At 42.0% G+C, this 23,170-nt stretch overlaps 1 protein-coding gene across 1 annotated transcript in view; it reads right to left on the bottom strand.

Annotated features, from left to right (window-relative positions):
- The window catches only part of npffr1l2 (neuropeptide FF receptor 1 like 2), a gene marked incomplete at both ends in the record, with an annotated part of 36,964 nt that extends 31,675 nt beyond the window's left edge, over positions 1–5,289 (bottom strand). Inside the window, one exon of the mRNA XM_080893231.1 lies at positions 4,947–5,289. Coding sequence (XP_080749357.1) covers positions 4,947–5,289 — 343 coding nt within the window. The remainder of the gene's footprint in view (positions 1–4,946) is intronic.
- Positions 5,290–23,170: the final 17,881 nt, after the last annotated feature.

Here is a 23,170-nt window from a genome sequence, read left to right as displayed (position 1 = left end):
ACCTGTTTCCAATCATTGCCATCATTCAACCTGTGTATTTAAGTTCCTCGGTTTCACCAGTTCTTTGTCGTGTCATTGATGTTCGTGTGATGTTGTCCTTCCCGTGTGTTCTCTCAGTTCAGTCAGCCATTCAGTGATCCAGCCAGTCAGTGTTCGTTCACCCTCTGTTCATCCACCCCTTATAATAAACCTTCACCAGTCTTCACCTACCTGCGAGTCCTGCGTTTGGGTTCCTTCATGGGGTGGCTGTAGCTCAGGTGGCAGAGCAGGTCAGCCACTAATCAGAAGGTCGGTGGTTCGATCCCAGGCTGCCTCCTGGCTGCATGCCAAATATCCTTGGGCAAGATACTAACCCCATGTTTGCCTACAGGTGGTGGTCAGAGGGCCCGGTGGCGCCTGTGTCCGGCAGCCTCGCCTCTGTCAGTGCGCCCCAGGGCAGCTGTGGCTACAATGTAGCTTGCCATCGCCAGTGTGTGAATGTGTGTGTGGATGGGTGAATGACTGAATGTAGTGTAAAGCGCTTTGGGGTCCTATGGACTAGAAAAGCGCTATACAAATGCAGGCCATTTACCATTTCTTCCTCGCCTCCACACAACGACAGAATGACACGACCTGTGCCACGAAGACACGATTGGAACCCAGCGGACTCGGACCTCTACGAGCGGCAGGAGGCAGCACTTTCCCGTTGGGCAGAGGAGCTCAGGGGAAAACAGCGGCTCTTCACGGAGAGAGAGCACGTCTTCGAGGGGACTCGCCTGGCTCTGGGCGGGCCTCGGAGATGCCGCGTTCCCCCACCTGCTGCCTCACCTGCACCGGAGCATTTGCCACGGAGAGTGGACGTTTCACGCTTTGGCCGCTCCCTCTCTCGCCGCTCCGCTCCTCGCTCACACACCCGCCGCCTCATTCGCCGGACCTCCACCTTTGCCACGGCACAGCGGCTACGCCTCCCACCTTGGCTCAACGGAGGCTACCGCGCCAGAGGCTCAGCTGTTTACCCCGGCCGCTTCCTCTTCCCGGAGGAAGCAACACCCTTCATCTGATTACTCCCTTAAAATGCACAGTACACTCACTTCTGATTCATGGGGAGTGGACTGGACTGGGAAGACTTTTTCTGCTCTGCTCCCTCTGAGCTGGGATTCATTAAGGACAATCCCCGCACTTCAACACCTCCGGAGACTATTCAACTAAAGACTGTAAATGGTGATGGCAGAAAGGCCAGAGCAATCTCCGATAAATCTGTTACAGTCCGTGTGTATGCAAACCCTAGGCCTGCTCACTCTAGGACCGTTTTATCTGAGTCTGCTCCTTGGTCCACCTGTCAGCCTGTTCCGGTTTCATCAGCTCCGGCCACTGTTAAAAATACTCATGCACCCAAACCTGTCAGTATCACTCACCCAGTCATTATCTCCACTCCCGTCAGTCAGCCTATACCCACACCAGTGCCAGCTCCCAGGAGGAGGGCAGCTGCGACCCTGTCTACCTTCACACCCGTTCCTGTTTCTCAGGTGGGGGTGACTGGTGTCCAGCCACCTCCCGCGCCTATCCCAGCGCCCAGGCTGAGGGTGGCCAGGATCTGACCTGACCCCCCTAGAGGCTCGGCTGAGGCTCTCCAGTAAGCGCCCTCACACTCCGGAGGCACGGAAGAGCTAACCTGTCCACCTGCTAATTCGCCAGCCCGTCCATCTCCTCACTCAGCTTTCCATGCCCTAGCACTATCTCTAGTTAGGCTAGCTGACCTGTCCCCTGCTCAGGCACCAGCCTTACTAGCCCAAGCTACAGCTTTATCCCCCTCACTAGCTCAGTCTTTAGCTCAGCCATTAGCCGTACCAACCTCAGCTCAGCCATATCCTCACCGACCTCTGTTTATCCATTAGTCTCCTCAGTCCAGTCAGTTCACTCACCTGCTGTTCAGCCTTTACTCCAGTCCCCTGTAGTCCAGTCTCCTGCCCTCCAGTCCCCTGTAGTCCAGTCTCCTGCCCTCCAGTCCCCTGTAGTCCAGTCTCCTCCTGTCCTCCAGTCGCCTGTAGTTCAGTCTCCGCCTGTCCTCCAGTCTACTCTAGTTCAGTCTCCTGTCCTCCAGTCCCCTCCAGTTCAGTCTCCCGTCCAGTCAGTCCAGTCGCCTCCCGTCCAGTCAGTCCAGTCGCCTCCCGTCCGGCCGCCTGTAGCTCAGTCACCCATTCTCCCGCCGTCTGTAGTCCAGTCTTCTGTAGTCCAGTTACTCATTCACCATCCTGTTCAGTTCCCTGACCTGCAGCCACAGCATCCAGAGCCAGCTGCGAGCTCTCCCGCTCCTCAGCCAGGGGTTTCCGCGCCCGCTGGCCCGGCCCGCTGGCCCTGCCTGTCTCCAGTCAGAGGTTTCCGCACCCGCTGTCTCTACAGCTGTTGCTCCGTCACCCCCGGCTCCCATGCCGTCGCCTGGTCCAGCCTCAGCTTAAGCTTCTGCTTCGCCTGGTCCAGCCTCAGCTTAAGCTTCAGCTTCGCCTGGTCCAGCTTCGGCTTCGCCTGGTCCACCGGAACCGCTCAGTGACCGCCGCCGCCTTCCTCGCGGCCGCCCACCTGAACTGTCCCTATGTGGACTCCGTCCCTCCGTCCAGGGCCCCCTCCGCTCGCCCTGTTCTGGTCTTTTTCTCTTTTGGCCGTCGGGTGCCGGCCTTTGAAGGGGGGGGGGTACTGTCAGGGTCCCTGGGTCGGTGACCCAGTGTTTTCAGTTTTGTCACATTTAGGTTATGTTGCCACATCAATGTTCTCACTTCCTGTTTTTTTCCCCGTGTCAGCTTGTCTCTTGTGTCATTAGTCAGATTATGTTCAGCCCTGTACTCACCTGTTTCCAATCATTGCCATCATTCAACCTGTGTATTTAAGTTCCTCGGTTTCACCAGTTCTTTGTCGTGTCATTGATGTTCGTGTGATGTTGTCCTTCCCGTGTGTTCTCTCAGTTCAGTCAGCCATTCAGTGATCCAGCCAGTCAGTGTTCGTTCACCCTCTGTTCATCCACCCCTTATAATAAACCTTCACCAGTCTTCACCTACCTGCGAGTCCTGCGTTTGGGTTCCTTCATGGGGTGGCTGTAGCTCAGGTGGCAGAGCAGGTCAGCCACTAATCAGAAGGTCGGTGGTTCGATCCCAGGCTGCCTCCTGGCTGCATGCCAAATATCCTTGGGCAAGATACTAACCCCATGTTAGTTCCAGAGAGTGCACGACAGATTTGATGCGACTTCTCTGACTGCTGCATCCTGTTATCACAGCAGCACAGCTGTTTAAGCTTTTCGCCACTGACACCTGTATCTCCAGACCATTGCTCATATAGAGTTGTTATAAAGTGGGCCGTGCACGGCAGCTACTGAAAGCCTTCTCTATTTCAGAATCTACCATTTAGACCGAGACTTCCTGTGGCACACCGTCCCCTTCCTACTGGGTGAAAGTGGAAGACATGAAAACTCCGTGATTTTCTGAAACAGTTAGGGACTGCAAATGTTACTCAAACAGGAGTAAACTTTATTTGTCGCCTCCACCAGAGACAGAGGGTGGATGTAATTGTAGGCAAATTGCTTTGACCATGTGAGCAGGTGTTAGATGACACAAAACCAATCCTGGACAACCACTGACCTGACTCTATGCAGGATTCTGTATTGAATTAATTGTAGATAGGTCATTTTAAAGGTTTTTAAGCATTTCTGAGGCCAGAAGTTGACTGATAGATTTCACAATAGAAGGGATATTGATTCATCTATTTTTGAGTGTTCTGTATCTTTTGGACAGTAATGTGGGGGTTTTGAAATTAAGGAATTGCACCACACCTGTTTGTAGTTTGACTTGATTTTGCTTAAATGCCTTTTTTTAAACTCTTTTATTAAACTATTGATAGTATAAAAATCTATTCTGGTTAATCTCATATTCTAATATTCTTCTGCCAAATGGATAAAAGTCTATTACTTTGAATATACGTTCCAAGTATTTAATTCCTTAACAACCCTAATCTGCGACGTTTGTCATATTATTGTGTTGTAAGATGTCAGGGTTGTTCCAGATGGGTAAACGTTTTGATGCATGTACTCATTTTTTTGTGTGTGATGACAACTAAAGACAATTTCTGAATGATGTATAGTATTATTTCACAAAATTGCAAATACAGCGGTCCCTCGCTATAACAAGGGACCGCTATAACGGCCTCGCTGTTTCACTCATTTTTTTTTTGTGCAATTTTGCATGTTTTTTGTTTTTTTGTTTTGTTTTTACAGCACATTGTGTTCTGCGTCCTTTTGGCCATAGACCATTGTCAGTCAATCTCATGCCGTCTCTCCTGTACAGTACAGTACAGAATGCATTCAGCTTCTCAAATTTACATAAATCTTTGATCGCTAGCAGTGCGACTCTGAAGTGCTGTACTGTATGTTTGTAAGTTTTCTTCCCAACAAACCCAACAATGTCAATGAAACATTTTGCACCATCAAAGGCACTTATGGGTTATTTTTAGAACGTAACTCCCGCGATAAACGAGGGACCACTGTATAACTGTACTTTTCAGAAATTTTCACTAGTAACATCGAGATATTTTTTTAAAAATTAATCTGCTCTAAATCATAGAATTTTGATTGTAAGAAAGACCAATGAAAATTACTTTCAAACATTGCCTCAGACATTGTTGTGTGGAAAAAAAGGCCTGAAATGTTGGTCAGCTGAGTATTTTTCAAATCAAGTAAACATATAAAGCTAAAATTTTAGCTTCATATGTATTAGCTATATGTTCAAACTCTTTTGCAAATCAGAGAAGATCGAGAATAAGGCCTGTGATTTAAAATGGAATGACCCATTTGCTTATTGGAATACTCTGAGATTATGCTATGCATCCAAATGGTACATTGCACTGAATTGAAATGCACATCTGCACTCAGGTCCAAATTAACAATGATACGACTGCATGTACATTAGTCACAAGCTCAGTATTACCTGTGATGAGGTTGTCCACCAGTGTTGTAGGGATGCAGAAGATCCCCACCAGCAGGTCACTGATAGCCAGGTTGAGGATGAAGAGGTTGGTGACTGTGCGCATACGACGGTTTTCCAGTACGATGAGACACACCAGGATGTTACCCACCATACACAGCAGAAAGATGAAGGAGTAAGCCAGGGTGTAGATGGCAGCCACATACAGAGAGTGCTGATAGTAAGGGAAAAAGGTAATGTTGGTGACATTGGATACACCATCTAGGCTGGTGTTTAAAACGATGGATGTAATGTTTGATCCCTCAAGTGCCATCTCGTCTTCGTCCACAACGTCCAGAATATCCATCCTTGATATCAGTCAACACTGCAGAGGAAATAAAATGGCAATAAGCAGAGAAAAATTTAAGTTAGAACAAAGAGAAGAAGAGGTGTTGCAGGCTTTGTTCAGACATATGACAACTCTTCATTACCAGCTGCAACAGTACATTGGCAGGGGTTCATCTTCTCCAATGATGCAAGCATCACTAAAACCGGTTAATTTAAAGTGTTGCATATATCACACACACACACACACACACACACACACACACACACACACACACACACACACACACACACACACACGCACATGTATAAAATAAAAGTTCGCAGTTCGCAAGGTGCATTCATTGCTTCCCACGCGTGTAAAAAACGACTGCAGTCTTTGTGTTTTCTAACTCAGGTGTCTTAGCTGAAGAATTACAGGGTGGTTTTTAGAAATCCCCTGTCAACAGTGTATAAAAATTTCAATTAATTCAATTCAAAAGCACTGAGTGTGATACTTTTGTAAAGCTCTTTGAAGTAAAGTTGAATGTCTGCACTTCAGTGTCATCTTGAGTATTTGATTTAAAAGCCATTGTGGTAAATGTATAGAAGCAAAAATACAAGAAGTGCCACTGTCCAAAAATCCTTGCAGCTACAGGAAGTGTATTTCAGTGAAAATAGACCAATTTGGAGAAAAAAGGTAAACAATTGAAAGAAAACCTGTAATGTAAACAAATGTCCATTTGTGCTGCTGGACATCCGAGTAGACATTTATTTTGAAAGTTGCCAAAGAAGCAAAATCTAGAGGTTTGTGATTGCAAAACATAATCAGGCAGATGGAACGGATGAAACAGGCTAACTGAGGATTAGGGCACATTTCAAATCCCACAAGGTTTCCAGATTTTGTCGATCATTAACTGTTAAATACATGTAAAGTAAGTTGGCAAGAAAGACAAATCAGCTTAGGCAGCAGCTGCTTTGCTGGCACGTTACCGGGTTTTGATTGCAGCAGACATTATCACGTTAATTAAAGGAGCACGCAAATAACCCAAATAGGGCATGTGGTGATATGTCTGTGACCAGACCTGCTCAGTGGCCGCCGCCGCCTTCCTCGCGGCCGCTTTTTTTTAGGTAAAATATCAGTGAACATAAACTTGTCTAAAACAGAGTCAGAGTCAAAAATCTGTCAGCAAACGCTGGTGTGAAATTTATTGGACGTGACTGTAAATTACAAGATTTTATAAAACAAGAGATTTGGATGGCTTTAGTCTTTCAAACAAGTATGCACCAGTTCATTATGTCCTTAGGCAAGTTACTGAATGTCAATCTCAATGGCAGTAAATAAACAGCTCATTAATAGATGAAGTACACCAGTATGGGAAGACGAACAAAAAAAAGTGGAAGACGGGGTGTGGGATTAGACGACGTCCTCAAACAGAATGCTAAGGCTGTGGTTCTTCAGCAAAAGTTAATTATGAGTTATGCCTCCAACATTCTGCCACGTTGTAATAATTTACACAAGCTGCCGCTGTGATGGTTTTTGTTGACAGGGACTTCAGTGACAAGCCTTTTGGTAGATGAGAGCAGAGTGTTGAATGAATGCATTTAATGGGGGAGGATGTCAAACTTGGCTGACAACACCAATTTTGTATATTTACAAAATGTCAAAAAGTACCAATCTCTGCAGAGACCAAAAACCTGCCAGCAGTACCCAGACCCATGTGTTAGCGAATGGAGTGTACAGATGCACAAACACTGGAAATTCAAATACACAACGCTTGGAGCATCATTTCCTCAAGGCTGGCCAAGAATAGCTAAATCTAGTTGCTTTGTCAGATGCGTTTCACAGAGCTTTTCCTATCATCATGGTAATGAACTAGCCTCTCCTTTTCCTAAGCCATAAACTAAAAAAGGATTTATACTTCCTTTCCAAAAGACCTTGAAACCTCAGGCTTTCTGTTGCTACAAAAGTGTTGATTGAGACCTTAGATACACCCTGTTCCCTCTGAATGCATTTTGTAGAATGAACAACATAATTGACACCAAGCAGCTGTACAATCTTGTGCAATACTTTGTCTTACTGTGTTGTTGAGCATGCTGATAAATTATTTGCATAAAGTCCCACCATACCTCATCAATAACCAACATAAAGAAAAAGGAAGTGTAAAATATTCTGGCATCCTAAGGAGGTGGTCTGTTTTTGCATAAACAGTTCTAGGAGCACAGTAAGTCATGAGCATGGCTGTCACATTGTGACATTTATTTTAATAATCACACACTTATGTGTTTCTTTGTTTTGGATGTGTGATGTGATTTATCTTCACACTGTGGCAACACAATGACTACCCTTCTTAAAGCTTTCAGAGACAGGCTAGTGCTGAACCTGGAAACGTTGTTGTTTGCAGTAAGTAGTGTCTGCTGCCAATTAACTAGGGGGCTAGATCCTACATGAAAAGCACATTTTCCTGATGAAAAGTGCTCCAGTATACACAGTAGCATGACAGGCACCATTAAATGTAGTCCCAGACTTCTGTAGAATATAATCTGCGAATGTCTCTGCCAAAAACAAAGAATTTTACCTTGACGAGGGCAATTTCCATGCGGGTTACTCTTACTCGTCATAACCATTGTGCTGATTTAAAGCATTTTTTAAGCCCAGTAAGATGGCAAAATAAGGCGCATGTTTAAAAATATAAAATTTTTCTTTTGAGGCTTTCATTTATGTCTTTAAGTTAAGTTTTGTATCTCTAATATCTTTAAATTTAGAAAATATTCAAGCGAAACAAAGGAGATTAGATTACACCTCTTAAAGAGTTTTAATTTTCAGGTTGTGAAAGTTATTGTCAGGGGTCGTGTGCAGAGGTGAGGAAGAGATGACCCACAAGCAGGACTCTTGGTGCAGAATGAGGTTTATTGGAAACGGAGACAAAAGATGACAGGATGGCTGGCTGAACTTAATGGACTGGTAGACTAACTGGCTGACTGAACTGAACACGCGACAGGAACAACATCATACCATCACATGTACATCAATGACACGACAAGGGCTGAAGGGAACAGAGGGCTTAAATACATGACTAACAATGACAACGATCGGAGACAGGTGAGTGAACAGCTGAACATAATGAACTAATGATAAATGGGAAGAGGACTGAACATAATGCACACAGACCCAAGCTAACACAATAAAACAGGAAGAGGAACAGGCAGAAGATAAACAGTGAACATGAACTGAAAATACTGGGTCAATGACCCAGAAACCCTGACAGTTATTTACCTAAGGTACACTCTGTGGTGGCAGATTTCTTTTCTCATGTATTAATCACATATTTCAATCATATCACATTAGTAAGAGTAGTGTCACTTTCTCACTTGTATGCATCTGCACTACAGATGGGCCTTATACTTCACACACACAGGCCATTGTAATGGGAGAAGTTAAACAGACACTGAGACTCCTTCTGCTTATTAGGGATGTAAATCCTTAGGTGACAGCCAAGCAGAAAGTCAAGTATAAACTCACCACAGCAGTATATACTGTTAAAAATTGTGCAGACTGTAAGTAATGTCTGACAAAGAGCTCTAACCTTGTGATACAATCATTTTTGTTGGTTGCTACCCAGGCTGCTGCTTGTTGACTGTAAAGATAAAAGCCAAAGTAATGAATGATTCCAAAATATTACATGTATCCACCCTTCCTTTCATCACCCTTTAGTGTCTTTGTCTGCCCTTTGAAAAAAACAACAACTCATTCTTACAGGATTATTGCATGCAGGTGGTATATACAATAGCATACAGTGCTGTGAAAACGTATTTCCCTCCTTCCTGGTTTTCTTTTTCTTTCTTTCTTTCTTTCTTTCTTTCTTTCTTTCTTTCTTTCTTTCTTTCTTTCTTTCTTTCTTTCTTTCTACATTTTTTGCATAGTTGTCATACCTATATGTTAAATTATGAAGCTTTAACCGTATTTTTCGGAAAGCTGAGATCAGTTTCACTAACCACACTCAGGCCCGATTATTTCTAGACAAGTTGAGACAATAAATCCTATCCGAAATAGAACCTGTCTGACAAAGAGAATGCCAAAAGATCTTAAAAAGCAACGCATCATGCAACTGAGAAACAAAGCCAGTGAAATCTAACAGAAAGAAAGAGTTATAAAAATACATAAATACATACATAAATCTCACTGGACTGACGGAGGTTTATTGCGATATTGGAGCTGACGCTGAAGCTGTTTTGCTAGAATTTGATTACAGGCAGACACAGAATGAGTATCCATGTCCCTGCTATGAAACTGAGTCCTGCTGCACCACGGACACTAAGCAAATACTGTATTAGTGTAATACATAAGTTTGTATGTTTTAGCAATTATTGGAGGGCACCACAGGTGCATGGTGGTGGGTGGATAGGCATTTCCTTTCGTCAGCACGGTACTGAACAAAGACTGTAGGAATCCCGCCTGCACCTGCTTTCAGCCTAATCTTCACATGCTGTTCTGCCTCACTTTGTGCTGGCATAATAAGTTCACTTCCCATGAACAGCTCACCTGGTCTACATCCATGCTTATCACATAGCAGATGACTGCAGCAGGAGTAAACACATGAAACTTAACTACACTCATAACACATCTCAGATACAAGAAAGAACACGAGATCACATTAAACAAAACTCAAATCGTGACAGGGATGGATAACATTTGGTGGAAGCTTAAATTAGTGAATACACACCTCATATTAAAAGACAATTTCCTACCGAAGCTTCGTTATGTAGGTGTGGCTAAAATTTTTCTCCTGTCTTTTCCCTCAATCTCAAACATGCTCTTCTGGCACAAAAGCCTGAAGGGAACACAATGAAACCTGAGGACTCCCTGCAGCTGCCATTCATTTCTTTGTTCCTTGTTTATAATAAACCAACCACTATAATTTTCAGACTGTTCCTGCTGAATTTGAGACAACCATTTTCTTCTCCATGCCCTGTACATTTTCTTAAAACCACGCAAACCACAGTGGAGTGAAAACAGCAAGGAAAGGACAAACAGCAGAGAAGCTACTCTTTTCTCTTTCTTAACCTGACTGGGGCTGGAGGAAGACTCCCCAGCAGGTCAGTATTTGACGAAATGTGCCATGTGGTCACAATCTGCCCGCTTTGTTTCAGAATTTTGTCTTTGAGCAATGGTTAAGAAAGCGTTTATGTCACAATGAAGTTGACCTTTTGCATTTAAATGTCATCACTTTGTAATTTTATCCTTTCAGACATTGTCACAATTTGAGTATTCCTGAGGTACAGCCAAAAAGCATTTGATGTAAAGCCACTGTGACCTTGACCTATACGATATGACAACAATCTGAAAAAGTTATGCCTCTAATTGTCCGAAACTATTTTGATTGGTACCTTATTATGGAAACTGATATTGTCATACAACCTGGCAAACAAAGCCTAAACCTAAGACGTACTGTATGAACACTGAGGCGTGTATCTTTACTCTGATCTTGTATCAAGCACTTGATTTCTGTCTCTGTAAGCTGGGTCTGAATATGCATCTTACTGCTGAGCATGAATACACTCATCTTCAAATCAGCCCAGTGTGGCGACATGCAGTCAGCAGTTCTTTATGTAAATTCTAGCTGAAAGAAACACGTCGATGAAGAAAGCACGTTTGCACAATTTATAACAGACAAGCAGGTGGAATGTTTACGCTTACTAATACTCTCACCTAGGTAAGATAAAAAGATGAAGAAACAAAAATGAAACTATAAAACATATAAAGAAAATATGTTTCTCCACATGGGCAGCGTGGTCAAATCAGCGATATAGAGACAATCCTAGAAACAAGGAATGTAATGGCAAGCTTAGAAACACTGAAAAGCCTGAAAGATGAAAGAAGTATTCTTCTTTTAGTCGTGGGCATGTCTGGATGCCAGTGGAACAGAGTTGCTCATGTTTATTGATGATGTGACTGCTGATAGAAAAAGCAGAGTAAATTGTGAAGTTTAAAGGACTGTACTCTTTGTTCTGATTCAGAAAAATGTGCTCCACCGCTAATGGATAATAACCCAGTGCATACTACAAAAGCAATGATTTTCTCTGGGCAAATAAATGGGATATTCTTCAGTGCCCGAGTTAATCCGCCTCAGCCCAACGGAACATGTTTTTTTGAGATCCACAAAAAAGCAGCAAGAGGAGGTGGCTGCAGTCAAACTGTGGCAGAACATCTCAAAGGAGGAACACAGCATTTGTCATGGGTTTGTAAACTTCAGGCAGTCAGCCAACTATAAAATCAAGATCTTATATTTAAAATTACATTTGTTTGTCAGGTTACGGCTTATCAAATCAAATCAAATTCCTGAAAAGAATAATTATGACTTTACAAAGCACAGCATCAATTGCACCTCTCAACAGAACATCCAGAACTGATGATCCTAATGAACCCTGGTGTGTTCTTAACACAAAGCTGCCAGTGGACACGGCTCTCGATAGCAAGCCTGACTTTACGTTTGGGTTGTTCCACATAAAATCAGTCAAATTTCTTTTTTAAAAAAGGTCTCACCTGAACTACATAGAATTGTTCTTTTTTTCTTAAATAATTCAATCAAAAAGAATAAATTGAGAATTTTTAATGAAGCCTGAACAAGTCTCATGCTCATACTAGAAAAGGCAAACGACATATTTGTTTGAGTTGTTCCTGACACACACAGCTTTTTAATTCACCCTAACTTTGACAGCCTTTTTGAACACTCACCTTCTTAAACACAGGTAATACACCATATGACATTTTCAGGGCTAAAAGGCACATTAAGCTCTGTTAAACACCTGCAGCCTGTTTGTGTTTGGCCCCATTTCAAGTATCACAGTGTAAAGCCAAAATCTTTCGCTCAGGACAGTTTTCACATTTAACAGCTCCCAGCCTCACTGACACATTATAGATTACAGTTTCAATAACTAAAACAAGTGCTGCAGCAGTTTTATACCATCAAAAAGAGAAACATGTCTTAGTACTCAGCACGTTACACCTATTTTTTTGATAATTTAGTTGAAAATCTTTTCAAAAGTTTATTCTGGGCAAACATTTTTTAGTTCTATCACCATGTGGGATAGCTGACTGGTCAAGTTGTTTTAAAAAAAAAGTGATGTAGCTAGGGTAACAGTGTTACCTTGCTGTGCAGCTAGTTACTATCAAAGTGCTCTTGTAAGTGGATAATGCTAAGTCACTCTGCAGCTCAATTTTTGCTCCCTGAACAGATTGAAAAATGTTTTCAAAAACTCAGTGATAAAAAAAAAACTGAGTACCTGAACGCCTGAAAAAATGTTAAAGCAAAACAGTTCAACCAGTGTGATTTTCAACAGTTTCTAAAGCATCTGAGGTAGACGAGCCAGTCAGGATGAAGAATGAGACAGCTATCATGAATAGTGAAGTGTACGAGAGGGGAGGAGGAGGGCAGCAGTCTGTGTGCTGCAGATGAACAGCCAGGTAGAGGAGAAACAACAGGTAAGATCAAAACACACAATGACCACAGACCCTCAACCATCAACCCCCAACAGGCAGACAGTAGCAACTGTAGCAAATACAATCATCTGTGCAACACTACTGACTATTAATCAATAGTGTTCAATTACAAAACAGTTTGCAATCTGCTTGACAATTACTGATTAACAGTTTTAGTCCCAATTCAATAATAACACTGTGTGATTGTGAAGCAGACAAAAACATACTGCATGCAATAATGTTATTTCAAACCTCCAACATGAAAAAGTATTCATAGATAATCTAATATAGAGGTCATGATTCTGGGTTTTGGAGCCAGTGATTTCAGTTCTCTGTTTAATATTCTCCGTGTGACTTTTGATTTTATTTAACATTACTTTTGCTTAGGTTGTGCCTTCGTTCGGAACTCATCGTTCGTGGTTATTCTTTGAGGTTGTTTTTCTGTCCTTTGTTATCTGTGCCTAGTGGGCATTTCTGTTAGGTCTCCTGTGTTTAGTCAGTCTTGTGTTCATGTTTATTTAGTTTTTGTCTATGTCAAGCTTGTGTGTTTCGTCTGTCTTTCAGTGTTTATTCCTGTCTCTTGTCTTATGTGCATTGTATTAAGTTTTGCTTCCCCTGTCTCGTTAATCAGATTTAGTTCACCTGTGTTGTTGTGTGGCAGAACATCTCAAAGCAGGAACACAGCATTTGTCCTCGGTTTGTAAACTTCACACAGTCATCCAACTATAAAAACAAGTCCTTATATTTAAAATTACGTTTGTTTGTCTGGTTAAAGCTTGCCTTTAAACAAATGCATTCTCGCACACAGACAAAGGATAAGGCAATGAAAAGCTCCTCCTTTGACTGCACACTAAATCAAAATATGATCGTAGGCTGCTATTGGCTTTTGGCTCCAGAGAAACAGCCAATCAAATTCCTGAAATCACTTAGGACCAGTGTTGGGTAAGTTACTTTAAATTAGTAGCTTAGTTACGTTACTAGTTACTTCTATCAAAAGTAACTCAGTTACGTCAAGTTACTTGTTACTTTCAAAGTAACTAGTTACTAAGGAAAGTAACTTTGGTTTTACTCAGAATTCTCTTGTTAATGTGTTTCTTCCATAACTTTGCCAGTCTTCTAGCTTGCTTACTTGCCACAAGTGCACTGTGCCACCTACCAATAGAAAGGAAAAGATAATGTGCATATTTCCACGAGAGAAATCCCACGCCTGGACCGTCGTTGATCGCCGACATGATTCTAGCCTACGTCACAGCGTCATGTGCGCTTTTTACATTCAACACAAAAACTGCAGTCGTGGTGCTTTCGATTGTACTCAGAACTTGGAAATTCTGCCTTCTGAATAGGAAGATGTAGGCAACACCAGACTGCAGATGAGCTGCATACAGGGCTGGACTGGGACAAAAAAATCGGCCCGGGCATTTTGACTGACCAGCTGCCATTATAGCAAAAATCATAGCCTTTGAATGAAAACAAACACTGTTGTGACAGTGATGTTCACTGTTTTGATGGTATATATGCATCAATCTATCAATCGTTTGTTGTAAGATTCAGATAATTATTTATTAAAAGCTAGATATTTTAAATGTGAATAAGAAAGAAAAGTATTTCTTTGTGCCCCCCTTTCCCTGTTAATGCCCTACATGCCCCCCTGGCAACACTTTGCTAGACCCGCCCCTGCACAGTTACCAGCTGTCAGCTACCTAAAAAAGGATCCTGGTGTTATTTGTCTCTCAGAAACAGTTCATAACTTCCCTTCAACTCATTCATGTCACCTAAAAGGTAAACCTGTTTCTCCATCACCTGTTCAGCTCTGATGATCCAGTAAGGACATCTCCTGGTTTCATCTTCATGTTTCCCTCTCACCACATATCCAAACCGATATCATGACCAGCAGCTTTTTTGCAGCTGTGGCTCCAGCAAACATCAGCTGATACTAGAAATTAATATTAAATAAATTCTAACAACAGCTGATCAAGCTTAAACATGCTGCTGTTGTTTAGCGCAACATCTGCTGGTTTCTTCTTTCTGGCGCAAAGTGAGCGATAAACAAACAAGAGAGCCGATCAGCTGATCATTGATCAGTTTCATGATTGAAGTAGAAACGGGAGAGGGAGGGGGAGAGAATGAAAGAAGAAGAGGCAGCTGTGCAGCGTAAACACAGAATAACTCCAGCTTTGTGTCTTTTTCATTGTAGCTGAAGTCCGGGACAAACTGTGTTCCTTTTCACCTCAATACGGAGCGCGTAATATTTTCTCTGAATACAAGACGATTCCATTGTTTAGGGGATGGTTGGCCACTCTAATAATTAACTGTATGAACAAAATAAAGTTCACCATCAGTAACATAGCACCACCCAGCTGTATAGAAACCCCGTCATGCTAGCTAGCACACAGTACGAAAAAGTCAGCACAATGAAAATAAACTCCACCTAAACTTGGTTTATATCTGACCCAAATAAACTACAGGTCATAACTTCTTACCTGAAGTTCAGTTCACCTGACACTCGGACCGGCGGCCGCCTTGGGTCTCTGCTCTTCCTGCCTCCCCTTTCCTTCATCCACCTGCTGACCTCCACCACTTGCTAATGTTACTGAATCTGTGGAAGCTCCACGATAGCCACCACACGAAGTAACGAGTAACGACCCTATCTAAATCCCAGTAACGAGTAACGCGTTCCTGATTTTGGCATAATAACTAGTTACCGTGTTTGTTACCACAATAATAACGTAGTTACTGTAACGCGTTACTTAATAACGCGTTAGTCCCAACACTGCTTAGGACTTTACGAAGCTCAGCATCATTCCCCCGTCTCATAAATCAGATTTAGTTCCTGGGCGTGTTCCATCTCCCTAATTACCTCGTATGTATTTATCCCTTAGTTTTCTTCTGTTCCTTTTCGCGTTTAGGGATGGGTATCGTTTAGGTTTTATCTGATACCGGTGCCAAACCGGTACTTTTGAAACGATGCCGGTGCTTAAACGGTGCTCGAACCGGTGCTCGAACCGGTGCTTAAAGAATGGAAAACACAAACTTTGTCCACAAACCTCTTATGTTTTTATTTTTAGCAGTCTCTTTTTTTCTGCAAAATGATAACCAAGTTAGCCTTTTCTGTTGATACAACATATCTCATTTGGTTGGAACCGGTGCTCAAACAGTGGAAAACACAAACTTTGTCCTAAAACCTCTCATGTTTAGCTGGGGTTTTTTTTGTAAAAAGAATTGTTTGCCATTAGCCTTTTCTGCAGCTATAGGGCATACAGTATATGGTATCACACTATCAAACAAGAAGACAGCAACTACTGTAACTACGACAGTGTTTGCTAGTTCACCTTACGGGCATTAATTTAATCACGCGGTTAGCCTACTCAACGTAAATTACACACGAACAACAGAGAAGACCGGCTGCTGCTGCTGCCATCATCATCTGTCATCATTTCTGCTACACTGGCAGGGCTAGGGGCCAGGACTCTCCTCTTTGGGTTCTTGGGGGATGTTGCTAACTCCGGGTCCGATAACAGGCACCACACGCACAGTAGATGTGCTCGGTGTGAGGTCTTGCAGCAAGCTATCAAATATAGTGCATTTCTCTGCATTTAAAAAAATGCTATGCATCGCCAGGTGTTTCATCAGATTCGAGGTGGTACCTCCTTTGCACAGTATCACCTTAAAGCACTTGCTGCAGGCTGCTGAGTTTGCATCTTTTGCTGTGAAGTACAGCCAGACCTTTGACCGCTTCAGGCATTTTTTTGGTAAATGGCCTATAGCGCTTTACTAGTCCCTAAGGACCCCAAAGCGCTTTACACACGGCGAGGCTGCCGGACCTCTGACCACCACCAGTAGGCAACGGGTGAAGTGTCTTGCCCAAGGACACAACGACCGAGACTGTCCAAGCCGGGGCTCAAACCGACAACCTTCCGATTACAAGGCGAACTCCCAACTCTTGAGCCGCGATTGCCCCATCTGTGTCGCTGCTCTAAAAGAACATACGTGGCCCGCCTATTATCCTTGGAAAGTTAAAATGGCAGTAAAGCTGTCTTTTAAATATTTCTAACATTTTGAGTTATTTTCCAGTGTTAGAAAATCAGCACTGCTCAGTGTTAGTCTTTGTTAATCTTCAAAACTGACTAGGTTACTTTTAAACATATAACACTGTCAAAAGTGTTAATTTAACACTCAACAGTGTTGTATTTAACACTCAGAGGAGTGGACCCATATAGACACTCTCTAGTGTTAATTTAACACTGGAGGTTTTGCTGTGTATCACATCGTTTTCAGAATGTGCAGCATTATCTAAGACAGATTGTTTTTCTTTCTCAGCATATTTTCCAGTATTCTCCTTTTCCATATTCCTCCTTCAGGTGGGGCAGCAGCCAGACCACAAGCTTTCAAAAACACACATTACATTGTTACAGTCGTTACAAAAGGCTGACAATCAATCAAGCACTAAATGATGGGCCTGGACATTGAATTGGACAAACCGTACTGATGGTTCAAAGCATCACAGTGGCTACAAGTTAGGTTAAAAGTTAAGTTATGTGAGAGAAAGACTCTCTTTGATCATCTCTGTCATAGCCTCTTGTTCTCTAGTGTTCCCTGAAAACACAAATTTAGTATCACGCTTCTTCTCATTAATATTCAAAGTGTTCACTAACACAGGTGTCCACCTAAAGGCATGGAGCTAAGACGGGCTAATTCAAGCTCTCCCTCTGGAAGTTAGAAATGTCAAACTCAGAAGGAAGCAGAATTACAGCCTTGCAGTTTTAGCTCTTCTAATATATGAATTGGAGAGTGAAGACATTTAATAGGTGGGCAGCAAAGATAAATGTCACCATGATCAAAAAAACTTTCTTTTGTTTTTTTCCCCCCTTGAAGAATCATCAGGAATTTGACCTTTGAAACTGAGCATCATCCTCAGAACTGTGATAACTCTGAAATAAGAAAACTAATAATATATTTGGTGAATATTTGGTGTATGTATTTTAAAATAAATCAGACCATCATTCAAACAAAGTGGTATCTGTTTTTTTGTGAAAGCTATTCAGAGGAACGAGGAAAGGCAAGCTGCTGCCAGACTGGAGCACCCTAAGTTAATATGAGCAGGTACAAAATTAATATGTAAACCAGAGGATTATAGAGTTTATAAAATCAATAAATAAATTAGTATATACATATATCAGTGCATACAAAGGTTGTTTCAATGCAGTGCAGTAACACAACATTTCCTAATTTGATTTGCTTTCCTCTCACTCTCAGTGACAGACACTGGAGTTTGTTCCCATCCTGGCAACAAACTGTTCCAACTTCTGCAATCTGGTAGAAGGTTCCGCATCATCCGGGCAAGGACAGAGAGACTCAAGAGGAGCTTCTATCCCCAAGCCATCCGGGCCCTAAACACACACACATCATCTATAATTGACTGAGGCAGGACTCTCTTCCAAACACTCTAAACCAAGGCACAATGTACATTCCAAATTCCTTTAATTTTAAACATGTTTATATTGTCTATTCTGTAAAATAGTCAGATGTCTATTCATATTAATGTACAGAATTCACCTGCTTGCTGCTACTACTGCACATTCACCCAATATATATACTACATATATATAATGTTCTGAGTTGTTTTCAGCTCTGCACCGTGAGCACATAAATGCTTCAGATAAGGAACGAGAAATCAGTAAAATCAAAATCCTGCAAAGGTAGTGCATTCAGGGTGCATCTTGCAGTCTTTTTCATTGTCCAAGTGCAAACACGACTCTGAACAAGTTGGGACGATGTGTAAATGAAAATTGAATGCAGTGATTTGCAAATCTCATAAACCCGTATTTGATGCATAAAAGGACATAGAACGTTTAAACAGGGAAAATGTTCAATTTTAAGACATTTGTTGTAATGTACTGTAGATGATGACATGTTCAAAGTCTTTGCAATTGATCCACAATTTGCACATAGTTCTCTGCAGATTGGTAAGCATCTGCTCATCTTTACTTCTTTAAAACATCTTCTGGATGCTCTTTTTATACTCGGTCATGTTACTGAACTGTTTCCAGCTATTTGCTGCTCCCGTCAGCAGCAAGGAATTGAACATCATATTTTAAATAAGCTTTTCATGAAATGGTAAAATGTTGCAGTTTAAACATCTGAAGCATTTTTGGTGTTCTATTGTTTTTCATTCAGTTTTTTTTATTTTTTTTATATTTTACACAGAATCCCAACTTTTTGAATTGAGGTTGTGGTAAACGACAACAACAAAACAGATCACTCGCATTGCTGCATTAAACAGACTTTTCTTTCCAACCTTCTGGCTGTCCCACTTTTATGGATTTTCACTCTATTTTTGCAAAGAATTCATTATTGAAATTCCAGTTAAAATGCCTCAACAGTGATTCCTAGAGGACAGGCAAGAGACCAGACAGTAGGAGGGATTAGAGAAAAGGAACTCCAATGTCAACTTATTGTCTTTTACTTATGTTCATGCTAACATGCTATTGGCCAAGCACGAGTGAAATGATGAGGAGTTCCCTTGAAGTGTCAAAACAACCACTAGAATGCAATATTAACGCTGCACTGGGAATCTATTAAAATCTACAAGTGTTCACCACTGGTATAAACCTGTTAAGCAACAGAACAGCTTTTAAGGTATAAAGTAAAAAGCTTTATAATGTATCACTGAAAAATCTCTGCCCAGCTAGAAAAGTCACATACTTATATTTTGTTGGAAGACAAACTTTGATGGCAACTAATTTCAATAAGTTTATGCAATGTCACAACATGCTTTTCCACCCAGAGTTGTACTAGAGCTTGTACTGATGATTGGAGAGTTGGACCACTTCACAAGTCTTCTCCAGCACGTCTCACAGATTCTCAATGAGGTTAAAGTGTGAGAATTTCTTTCAGAGTGTGAGCCTGATGAATCCTGCCATTGTAGAATATGCTTGCAGCAACAGAGCTCTGATCTTCAGCTGTAACATTGTTTCTTCACTTTTTCAGAAACAAATATGCAAATGAAGCTCATCACACCAGTTCACAAGGGTGTTCACTCCAACTATATAGCAGGAAATGTCAGAGTTACTGTGAGTAAGATAAGTATCACTGCGTTTAGGCAGAATTACAAAATATATTGGTTAGCATGGGAGCTAGCAGTTTTGTTGAATAAAGACAACGATGAGCTCAGGGCTCGCAAAATTTCAAAATCCCTGGTAGCCCTTCGAGCAGGGACTCTTCAGTTTTTGGTAGCCCAAAATAAATTTAAGTAGCCCGAATAAAAAAGAGAGCAATTTTTTGATTGATGTTTTGTTTCCTGTTTTGTTTCCATTACAATATTATACATTAAAGAATAATATTGTAACGGAAACAAAACATTAATCAAAAAATTGCTGAAACACAAATTACAACACTGTATAAAAATTACAGTCATCAACTCAAATACTTGGTTCTAATTGAACAGAAATTTCTATGAACTTGTAAGAACTGTGTAGGACATGAATCAGTCTGTGTCAGATCCTGAATTTGAAATTTCCACTGAAGTCACGGGTAAGAGACAAGTGGAACCAAGATCGAGGCCATTTGCTTTTTGAAGTTTGCAAAGACTGCTAAATTGTGCCAGTGGTAGTTCACTCTTTGCAACATAGTACGCTGTTCTAAACAGATTTTTCAGGTTTATTTTTAGTATGTTATTTGCAATTGGTGTTTGTTCTGGGAAAGATATTGCAGACTGAGCAATAATGCATTTCTTGCATTTCTCATGGGTTCTAATGGGGGCCTTTCTTAAAATTACTGGTCCCAGTAACAAAGGCGCTTTTCGACTCAGAAATCGAGAGAAAACCAACAACACACCCGGCAGAACATTATGTTATTTACATGGGTGCACATGTGCGCATTCGCTGTCAAAATAAAAGACGCGCACCAGATAAGAAGTTGCAACGCGCGTTTGCGTCCATATAAAAAGCAGTGTTTTTGTCCACTAGAGTGGGATTTTCACGGCACATTCTGCACCACATCTCTGTGCGTTCATCATTTGTTTGAAGCCAGCTCACCTCCTGCAACCACTTTCCCGAGAATACGTGCTTCTTTTGTGGTTCGGACTCCTGACATTTCTTTGGAGGTGGAGGAACATCACAGTAATTGCTTAAAGGAGCTTCTTCGACATCTTTAAGAGTTCTAAACAAATGTCTGTCCTCCTCCAGAAAATCTTATGTACGCAAACACGCGTTGCAACTTCTTATCTTGTGCGCGTTTTTTATATTGACAGCGAATGCACACCTGCGGACCACTTATGTGCAGCCCTGGTTATTTAGCTCGTCATATTGCAGCCACAGAAATTCTTTTGTCCATGAAACCATAAAGCTGCACTTTCTTTTTGCCTTATAGTCTGATTTGTCATAACTTTTCCGTTTTGTGGTCACTTCTTCACCCTGACCTGTCTTATTTGGCTCAGCAGAACTAAAATATATATCCTGCTGCTTTTACACGCGCACTCACATAACGCTCAGCGATTCTCTGCGCGATCAACCTCTCACATGTTTAAGCTGCGGGAGATTTCACTTGTCATGTTTGCGTAGTAAGCTAACGATTGATAAGACGATGTCAGAGGAATTGGTGCGCAAATTATCATCACTCACCAATCAGTGCTGTCGCTCTCTATACACAGTTCACGCGATTGCAAAGTGAAAGCAAAAAACAAGCGCAAATTCAAACACGATTTCAATATGTCACATATTGACAGTGGCTCACCGATGACAATGACATAATTACCCAGCTACTAACTGTGCCTGGATCTATGAGACGGCGCTACCTCAGGAGTGTTCATCCAGACTCTCCTGTTGTTTGGCCTTCCATCCCCGCGGTGAGTGGAATTTATGAACGTCGCGGATCAAACTCTCTGTTTCTTCGTCCCCTAAATCGGGCCGCTTCTGTTAATAATATGTCTTCTACTTTGCTGAGAGTGGCGCTTTTCAACGCTCGATCAATGACTAATAAAACGTTCCTGCTGAACGATTTTATTCTTTCCAAGAAACTGGACTTCTTATTTCTAACCGAAACCTGGCAGCGCGATGGTGACTTTTCATCCTTCATTGAACTCTGTCCGAGTGGGTACTCATTCATCAGCCAGCCTCGGACGTCGGGTCGAGGAGGAGGTGTCGCTGCAGTGTTTGGAAGCTGGTTTTACTGTCGCGCAGTGTTGGTCGGACATTTTTCATCCTTTGAACTACAGCTGGTTAGAATTGGAAATAAAGATCCATTTTACTGCGCTGTAGTGTATCGTCCACCTGGCCTAAACACTATGTTTTTAAAGGAGTTCAGTGACTTTTTATCCTCGACTTTGAAGCTGTCCAGACTGGTTATAGTCGGGGATTTTAATATACACGTTGATGATGACTCTGACCTCTTTGCCAGAGGTTTCCTTAGCGTCATGGATTCTTTTCATTTTACTCAGCATGTGTCTGGTCCCACACACACCAAAGGACACACACTGGACCTTGTTTTTACTTGGTCATGTGACCAGGGCTTGCTTGCTGTCCAGCACACGAGGCTGAAAACAAAAGGCGACAAAGCTTTTGGAACTGTGGCCCCCAGATTGTGGAACTCTCTCCCTTTGAGCCTGAGATCTGTGGACTCAGTGGTCGCTTTTAAAAAACAGCTAAAAACCCATCTTTTTAAACTTGCTTTTAGTTGATTTTTATTTTTAGGTTTTAGCTTCTGTGAAGCACTTTGTGATTTTTATCTTGAAAGGTGCTATATAAATAAAGTTTTACTTACTTACTTACTTTACATTTCCGAAAGAATGCAAAAGCATTGACATATATTTTTCCTTCCTATGACAGCCCGACGGGCAGGGCAGGGCAGGGCAAACAAGAACATAAAAAGCAGTCTGGCATATGCAACAGGGTGCTTCAAAAAAAAGTGCAGTACTGGGGAGATGGTATCATCTGTGAAGTGTTTTCTGCTACAGGCAAAGTGAAAATCCAATGCACGATTTAGCTTCTTGTAGCAGCTCAAATAGTTAAGCTAATGGAGTCAATGGATTTTGACTGGGGAGCGTGGCAAGAACAGATGGAGAGCTTTGCTGGGACAACGGGCTGCGCTGCCTGAGCTTTAAAAGATTTACTCACCTGGCACTTGATCCTGGTAACGACTACTGCATGGGCTACGCAACGGAGGATGTTTTTCTCTGTGTTAATGTCTCACTGGCTGGACTTCTTCTGGCCTTAAAAGATCCAAAGAAGAGAGAAGGCCTTTAGGTCTATCCTGCACTCATAACATTGCATGCAACAGGACCTACAGCAGCTGTGACAATAATCTCCCAACATGTCAAATCAGTGTAACTCTAAAGAAGGAGGAAGAACTCACAACACGGTTCTTTTTTTCATAACTTCAGGTAACACAAGCATTTCTGCCATTGGCACATGCTTCATTAATTATTCATAACTTTTAATTAGTGGAAACA

The sequence above is a fragment of the Rhamphochromis sp. 'chilingali' genome, assembly GCF_963969265.1.
Source record: "Rhamphochromis sp. 'chilingali' genome assembly, chromosome: 10".
Lineage (NCBI taxonomy): Eukaryota > Metazoa > Chordata > Actinopteri > Cichliformes > Cichlidae > Rhamphochromis > Rhamphochromis sp. 'chilingali'.
This window is presented reverse-complemented; position numbering and strand designations above follow the sequence as displayed.